Source organism: Sinocyclocheilus grahami, unplaced genomic scaffold, assembly GCF_001515645.1.
Source record: "Sinocyclocheilus grahami isolate Dianchi unplaced genomic scaffold, SAMN03320097.WGS_v1.1 scaffold1321.1, whole genome shotgun sequence".
NCBI lineage: Eukaryota > Metazoa > Chordata > Actinopteri > Cypriniformes > Cyprinidae > Sinocyclocheilus > Sinocyclocheilus grahami.
Genome location: NW_015506500.1, coordinates 391,195 through 400,052, shown reverse-complemented (window position 1 = coordinate 400,052; position 8,858 = coordinate 391,195). Strand labels below are relative to the sequence as shown.

Sequence of the window (8,858 nt, the reverse complement as noted above, 5' to 3'; positions counted from 1 at the left end):
ACACAGAAAAGCGCTTCTCAAACAGCGCACGACTACTGAATTCAGTTCTCTTTCACATCTTAATGGAGATATACACACAAAGGGATGTCAAATTGTCCATTTTGACTAGTATTCATGTAAACACACTCGGCTATGACTTAAGTGAAAACAGTTAAAACTGACTGCACGAATTCAATATACTGGTACACACATCCGATATTCTTCCAACAGTTTACATTCACTTAAGACATAGCTGGGTGTGTTTACATGAATACTAGTCAAAATGGACAATTTGACATCATTTTGTGTGTATTTCTCCATTAAGACGCGAAAGAGAACTGAATTCAGTAGTCGTGCGCTGTTTGAGAAGTGCTTTTCTGTGTGCGTGAATTGGCTGTGTGCACTCAGAAAACCGGACCAAAATTTTTTCAAATGTATCCATATGTCTGCTTTTCTCTTACTTCCAGACACTGACATTTTTAAACATTTTATGAGATGTGCAGCAAGTGTATGTAAGTGTATGCTGCAGTTCAAATGTGCACATCTACCCTCTTCCGCGCAGGAGATTCGTTCTGACTGGATCTCTTCCCAAATACCAATCATTCCTCCCTAACATTTTCATCTCGCTTTTATTCATTGACATTTCATAGATTTTCGTCATTGTTTTTGTCATTCAAAAAGAGTTTTTATTTCGTTATCATCTCGTTTTTGTCTGAAAAAATATTAAATAATATTAAACTAAGGCTGCCTTCAAAGGATCCTTCTGATTGAAAAGGCCTTCAGCGATATTTGATGACGTGGCAGCCGAGCTGCAGCCTTCCGTTTGAGAAGCACCCTTTGGCTGCCACATCTGTAGATACGCAGCATACGCTAGTAGCACAGTGTTGTTTGGAGACACAAAGAGCGGCAATGGATCATGCTTCTAACAGTGCTTTACCAGCAAAGACATCAGGAGAACCAGTTCCTGTACGATCGAAGAAACAGAATAGGTCCAAAGCCAGAAGACAAGGAAACCCACGTAGACAAAAAATGCCTACGCCATACACAAGATGGAAAGATCTGATGACGGAGAAAATCCTGAGATAGGGCTGCACGATTAATCGAATGCGATTGTCATGCGCATCTTGTCAGTAAAGCCGGTTCTGTAATCAGTAGTAAATCTCCATCACATGCTTTCAGAAGGAGCAGCATTTACTACACAGAGCCGTAGTTCACTGACAAGCTAAGCAAAATCGCATTCATAATTGCAGACGATATAATCGCGCGATTATGAAATCAAAGAAATCTTTCTGTGATTATGAAAGCTGTTTGCATAGCTTCTCAGTGAACTATGGCTCTGTGTAGTAAATGCTGCTCCATCTGAAAGCACATGAAAATACCACATTTAATAAAATGCTTTTACTCCAAACTCACTTCATAACGTCTGTCGAGTGTTAGAAATAAATCCCTCTGTAGGTCTGTCAAAAAAATTTTAATTTCTAATATTCGTCGAATTTAAAATAAAAATGCACATTCGAATGCAAAAACGTTGCATTTGAATTTTAGTTGTGCGTTAAGGAGGCAGCTTTATAGGGCTGTCAAAATGGCTGAAAAACTAAATTCAAATTTTTTTCTTAAATATCAAAATTCTAATTATATTCGAATTTAAAATGCATAATTTCAGTTAGGGTGAAGAAAAGATTTTGGCTTCTCTCCTGAGGCCACAAGAGGGCACATCGAGCAAAATATTACTAATGCACGTTTATTCAAAGCATAAGATGACATGACTATCTGTGAAAAAAGCCCTCACTTCATAATGTCTGAGAAAAATCTGTTCTCAAGCCCGCCCGCCCGCCTCTCTGCTCACTCAAGGCCGCGGTGTGTGGTGCTTTTTCGTTGTGAAAGCAAAACTACTTTGTTTGGCCTTCCAAAAGAGGACACGACTACAAATCAGTGGTTAAGTTGTATTTACAACACTGTTCCAGAAAACCTCAACCCAAATATTCAGATGTGTGCAGAACATTTTATGGAGGACCGTTTCCTGATCCTGGTAGAGTAGACTACAATGCCGGCTGTTCTGACTCACAGACTGTAAGTAAATTTTTTATTTTTAAAGAATTTGCCACTGATGTTTCAAACGCAAGTTTTTTGGCCAGTGTAGAGTAGCACTTGTTTGTCATTTCTCCGATCACAAATGCAGACATGTGGTGCATCTCAATTAGCTCCCTTTTTCAGTAGTAAGGGCACTGATCAGGGAGTCGGACATTTTAAGGGCTGTCTAAGTCGCGAAATCCTTCCACTGCACTGGAACACGAAAACCTCAACCCAAATATTCAGATGTGTGCAGAACATTTTATGGAGGACCGTTTCCTGATCCTGGTAGAGTAGACTACAATGCCGGCTGTTCTGACTCACAGACTGTAAGTAAATTTTTTATTTTTAAAGAATTTGCCACTGATGTTTCAAACGCAAGTTTTTTGGCCAGTGTAGAGTAGCACTTGTTTGTCATTTCTCCGATCAGAAATGCAGACATGTGGTGCATCTCAATTAGCTCCCTTTTTCAGTAGTAAGGGCACTGATCAGGGAGTCGGACATTTTAAGGGCTGTCTAAGTCGCGAAATCCTTCCACTGCACTGGAACACTCACTACCTGAAAAATCCCACAATGCACCACAAAAACTAGGGAGCATCGGCGCTCACTCTGCTCCCTTACCGGAAATAACGTCACATTTCTGAAGCGAATATATTTATATTCAATATTTATAATGACACGCGATAGAAGATTTGAAAAGACAAGCAATTTCTGTACCTAAAAACTGTTAGACCTACCTAAAAAAAAAACAAAAAAAGCACTGTTTATTTTATTTGTATCTTTTTTCACTGTTTATTTATTTGTGCTGTTGCTTGTAGTTAGATTATTTGTTCTCATTTTCTTTATTTTTATTTGAAAATATAGTTTTTTCCCTAAACATAGCACATACCGGACCGTACCGAAACTGTGACTCTAAAACCGTGATACAAACCGAACCGTGAGTGAGTTGAACTGTTGCACCCATATTTTGTGCATTTTCAAGAGGGACATCTATCACCGCTGCACTCGCGTCTCGCACAAAAGAGCCGCATGTTTAGAAAGCCATGTAAAATTAATGCAAGTTCAACTTTGAAAAAACATATCTCCAGACTTTATGGCGAGTATTTACCCCATCCCACTGCAACTCATGAAAAAATGTACTGTGCGATTGGCTTTCGGCCCTTTGTATTAAAAACTATGCATACATACATGCTCTAGTTTTGTTTATAGTTGTTTAAGAAACTTAATTATAATTGGTTTATAAACATTATTTTAAATATTATGCACTTTTTTCACAGATAGTCATGTCATCTTATGCTTTGAATAAACGTGCATTAGTAATATTTTGCTCGATGTGCCCTCTTGTGGCCTCAGGAGAGAAGCCAAAAGCTTTTTTTCACCCTAACTGAAATTATGCATTTTAAATTTGAATATAATTCGAATTTTGATCATATTTAAGTAAAATATTCGAATTTAGTTTTTCAGCCATTTTGACAGCCCTATCCCTCTGTGAGACGATGTGGCTTCTTACACAGAATAAGGCAAGTTATTATTATAATTAGTCTGTAAACGGCCATCAACAGAGGCCAGAGATGCTGAAGACCCACACAAAGAGGAGAAAATAATATAGCAGACAAAACAAGATCACTGTTCACGTGCGAGACTTCCGCGTTCAGGAAAAAGTTAGATAGACGAAAACATATTGGCAGCGGTGGGATTCGAACCCACGCCATCGAAATGACTGGAGCCTAAATCCAGCGCCTTAGACCACTCGGCCACGCTACCATTAAACTTCATACATGACACATCTCAAAAGCATAGTGACAAAAGTCAAAATCACCTCAGTAATCATAATTGAGCTCTCGGCTCAATCGTTGATTTAGTTATTTATTTTACATAAACTGCAAGTGTCATACGTTTCATAAAACTGAATAGTTAGAAACAAAACGTCTCGGAACAACTGTAAGCATCACATTTGGTGATGCTGACACTGGCAATAAAATGAATACCAAAAACACGAAAACATCCGCTCGGCCACTAGAGCTGGATGAGCAGGTCTGTTCTTTATCACAGTGGCTACGTGCAGCTAGTCCTCACCAGTGTGGAGTCCTTGCCCTTCCCCCAGAACATGCGAGTCTACTACGGCGAAGGGCTTTCTCATGAATATTAATTACGCAACGTGCCGTTGACCTAGTGCGATCACTTGATTTGATTTTGGAATGTGGCGTTTTTGAAGGCTGGGCTTATGAATATTAATTTACAGGAAACGTTAGCACGAATAAATTAATATTCATGAGCCAAGCCCTTGCCTTAGTAGAATTCGTAATATTCCGCTGAGCTCGATAACAACATGAGGTTCCCCCATAAAAGGGCATGTGATTAATTATGGCCTTATGGCACATGGCTGTCTTTGAATAATAATCTGACATTTTAGTCTTTATGCAAATCTGTTTTCCCCCCATATATATATTTGTTTATTTTTATATATTCAGATATTATTCAGACCTAATATTTCTCTGAAATGAACTGTAAGTACATGGATGTATTTTTTAATAAAGTCCACTAGAGGGCTGAATATGCAGCTTTGACGTTGTGCTGAGTTATGCGAGGTTGGACGAATCAACGCAAGGGAACAGTTGCTCGCAGGCCAGGACACGTACCACGCATCTCTGCAGACGCACAGTAAACCTGTCACTGTCCAGTGTGCGCTCGAGACACAGCCGCAGCTGAAACTTCCGTTCAAACCTGTTTTTATACAGTCTATGGTTCAAACGCGCAATTCTTTGTTGAACTGGCTTCCTATTTAGAAAGGGCGTGAAGGCGATTTGAGATAAGAGAGAGTAAGTCATCTGTCTCCTGTTTTCGTTATGTCTTCATTCTAGCAGCTTTATTCATGCACTTTTGATTGACCTTTCTTTCTTGTGGTCTGTACTGTTACCACCTTTGAGCTGTTATGTTATGATTTTTTTTTGTTTTGAGCAATTGTGCAACAAATTGCATTAAATAAATGTACATTTAAGCTTTGAATGAATGACGTTGTTGCTTCAATGCATTAAAATAAAATGCTTTTGTCATTGCAAACTGATGTTTTGAGTATATTTGGCAGAACAACTATTTGACGGGACAATGGAATGCATGAACAGGAACAGGTTTTTATACGAATAACGTTACCTTCACATTTGATCAGCATCGGTTCATCTAAAACAAAAATCTGTTTGCATTTTTTTTCTGACAATGCATCTGCTGATGTAGCAGTATTTGACACTTATTCTAATGTGCTTGTTTGTAGTTTTGGTGCACAACACAGTGGGACATCATGGCTGAGGAGGAGCTCATGTTTAATATGGAGGAGGTGGGAAGTCCTCGGAATGGATGTGCTAAGGGAAGAGTGGCTTTCCAAGATTCCAATGCAAGTGATGATGATGATGAAGAAGAAGATGATGATGAAGATGACCTCCGTATCTGCCCCATCACTGACGACCCCATAAGCCCAACCAAAGGTTTCTTTGACTACCCAAAGGACGTCTTTAGCAACCAGCAGCTTTCGAATTCATTGCCCAAAAACTCCTTCACATACAGGGTGAGTCTTTCCCATTTAATCTACACTTTACTGTAAGCAATAATACAGTACAAGAGGTTGTGCTTGATTTTGAATATAGTCATGTGTCCAATACAGCACGACTTCCAGTGCCTTATTGCTTTTATAAAACTTTTACTACATAATAAGAAATATGAAGGGCACAAACTTTCATTATAACGTTATTGTATTAGGCAGCCACATTAAGTAGCCTCTTCTTAGATACACGTAGTCCCTAGCATGTAAACAAATGTTATTTTTGGACCAGCATACCACTATTTGTACTATTTCTGTAGTACACAGCATGTTTATTGTGTGCCGTATCAGAATTTTTTGAGTGTATGGTACTTGCATAACATTTTTGCAAAAACGTGCAGTATACAGCAACTGTATGCCGCAATGCAATAGTGGTAAATGCTTCTGACACAACTTATATAGAAATGTATAATAGCTGTTTTTATTTTTGAATTACGTTTTATTAATATAGTCATGTGACAACAATGTGGCATACTAGTGATTGAAACATACATCATTGCATAATGCACAATGTTTGACATACTATTTTATACTATTACAATAGCTACTATATTATACTATACTTTTATAAAACTTTTACTACATAATAAGAAATATGAAGGGCACAAACTTTCATTATAACGTTATTGTATTAGGCAGCCACATTAAGTAGCCTCTTCTTAGATACACGTAGTCCCTAGCATGTAAACAAATGTTATTTTTGGACCAGCATACCACTATTTGTACTATTTCTGTAGTACACAGCATGTTTATTGTGTGCCGTATCAGAATTTTTTGAGTGTATGGTACTTGCATAACATTTTTGCAAAAACGTGCAGTATACAGCAACTGTATGCCGCAATGCAATAGTGGTAAATGCTTCTGACACAACTTATATAGAAATGTATAATAGCTGTTTTTATTTTTGAATTACATTTTATTAATATAGTCATGTGACAACAATGTGGCATACTAGTGATTGAAACATACATCATTGCATAATGCACAATGTTTGACATACTATTTTATACTATTACAATAGCTACTTTACGCGTCATAGATGCATACATTGTGTATTTTAGCATGACTGTAATGCTGTATCATTATCCAGAACTGGAACTATCCATTTCATGATCGTATTTTGGTGGTAATCCAAGCACGTCCTTATCTTGTTTATGCCCACTTAGACGATGACCTCTTTGTAATGGTAAAACAGATTGCCTTTACCACAGAGAACTAGTGAACAAATGGTTTTTCTTAACCACAAAGCATTTTGTGTTGTTACCAGAAGAAGCAGTCAACTAATGTACAGTATGCTAAAATTGTTTTCCTCCATGTCTGTGACACACTTACTTCCATATATGGAGCTCTCTCATGATGTGACTTCCTTAACCTCATGTACTGTAAATTTTACTGTAAATAAGACACATGTTTTTACTAATATTTTTGTGTTTAAACAAATGGGTTTGTCTATTCTTCCAATTTAGAACAAACATGAAACCGAGCAGGATGGGCACTCTGTCAGGTTTGGCTCTTTAACTGAGAAAGGCCGGGTATGTTTAATATAAGTTTCAATTTCTGCCCTTCACCTTTACTTTTTCTTTCCCAGATTTTATTATTCCATCTTACCCGGTGTCATTGTGGCATCTAGCCTGCAATGCATGCTCATTTTCATATTTCTCCTATCACCTTATTTTCCCTTTCACTCCTTCTACATTTGCTCACTGTAAAAAGAACCATATCTGTTAGGGATGCAAAGAATGTATGTATAAATAATATTTCATATGTTATGGTTAATATGATGGCTAATATTGTAAATACAGTACAGCTTTTTATTTTCTAAATGCATGTTATAGATCTCTTTAAAAAAAAATCTGTGCATGTATTTTTTTTTTTAAACTGTTATAATATACGGCAGAGAAGATGCTACTTTTTAGTGCTCATTTAATCCAGCATAGTAAAAGACATGTTCTGAAAATATCAACTTAAAATATCAGAATGTTGCTGTTTAAAAACACAAATACTGTTCATGCCTAATGTCAATATACTGTAGGTGTTATCATTTTTTATACTATTTTATACTATTACAATAGCTACTATATTATACTATAACAATAGCTACTTTACGCGTCATAGATGCATACATTGTGTATTTTAGCATGACTGTAATGCTGTATCATTATCCAGAACTGGAACTATCCATTTCATGATCGTATTTTGGTGGTAATCCAAGCACGTCCTTATCTTGTTTATGCCCACTTAGACGATGACCTCTTTGTAATGGTAAAACAGATTGCCTTTACCACAGAGAACTAGTGAACAAATGGTTTTTCTTAACCACAAAGCATTTTGTGTTGTTACCAGAAGAAGCAGTCAACTAATGTACAGTATGCTAAAATTGTTTTCCTCCATGTCTGTGACACACTTACTTCCATATATGGAGCTCTCTCATGATGTGACTTCCTTAACCTCATGTACTGTAAATTTTACTGTAAATAAGACACATGTTTTTACTAATATTTTTGTGTTTAAACAAATGGGTTTGTCTATTCTTCCAATTTAGAACAAACATGAAACCGAGCAGGATGGGCACTCTGTCAGGTTTGGCTCTTTAACTGAGAAAGGCCGGGTATGTTTAATATAAGTTTCAATTTCTGCCCTTCACCTTTACTTTTTCTTTCCCAGATTTTATTATTCCATCTTACCCTGTGTCATTGTGGCATCTAGCCTGCAATGCATGCTCATTTTCATATTTCTCCTATCACCTTATTTTCCCTTTCACTCCTTCTACATTTGCTCACTGTAAAAAGAACCATATCTGTTAGGGATGCAAAGAATGTATGTATAAATAATATTTCATATGTTATGGTTAATATGATGGCTAATATTGTAAATACAGTACAGCTTTTTATTTTCTAAATGCATGTTATAGATCTCTTTAAAAAAAAATCTGTGCATGTATATATATTTTTAAACTGTTATAATATACGGCAGAGAAGATGCTACTTTTTAGTGCTCATTTAATCCAGCATAGTAAAAGACATGTTCTGAAAATATCAACTTAAAATATCAGAATGTTGCTGTTTAAAAACTACTGTTCATGCCTAATGTCAATATACTGTAGGTGTTATCATTTTTTATTTTAATTATTGTTTATATATATGCCTATATAGATATCATGACTTAATATTGATGCCTCTCTCTCTCTCTCTCTCTCTCTCTCTCTCTCTCTCTCTCT

At 36.7% G+C, this 8,858-nt stretch overlaps 1 protein-coding gene and 1 non-coding gene across 7 annotated transcripts in view; one reads left to right on the top strand and one right to left on the bottom strand.

The window, feature by feature from the left end:
* Positions 1-3,731: 3,731 nt before the first annotated feature.
* trnal-uag (transfer RNA leucine (anticodon UAG)) lies at positions 3,732-3,813 on the bottom strand. Its single transcript has one exon. It is a non-coding gene; the product is annotated as a tRNA-Leu (tRNA).
* Positions 3,814-4,620: 807 nt separating this feature from the next.
* The window catches only part of LOC107569190 (eukaryotic elongation factor 2 kinase), a 33,917-nt gene continuing 29,679 nt past the window's right edge, over positions 4,621-8,858 (top strand). For 4 of the 6 annotated variants that reach the window (XR_001606873.1, XM_016255201.1, XM_016255204.1 and 1 more), the window contains exons 1-2: positions 4,621-4,868; positions 5,318-5,608. Coding sequence is in view for 4 of the 6 variants with exons in the window: in XM_016255201.1 (XP_016110687.1) it covers positions 5,345-5,608 (264 nt within the window). In the remaining 2 variants the exon portion in view is untranslated. Of the gene's footprint in view, positions 4,918-5,293; positions 5,609-8,152; positions 8,250-8,858 lie in introns of those variants that run through there. The other 2 variants (XM_016255202.1, XM_016255205.1) reach the window with 2 other exon arrangements.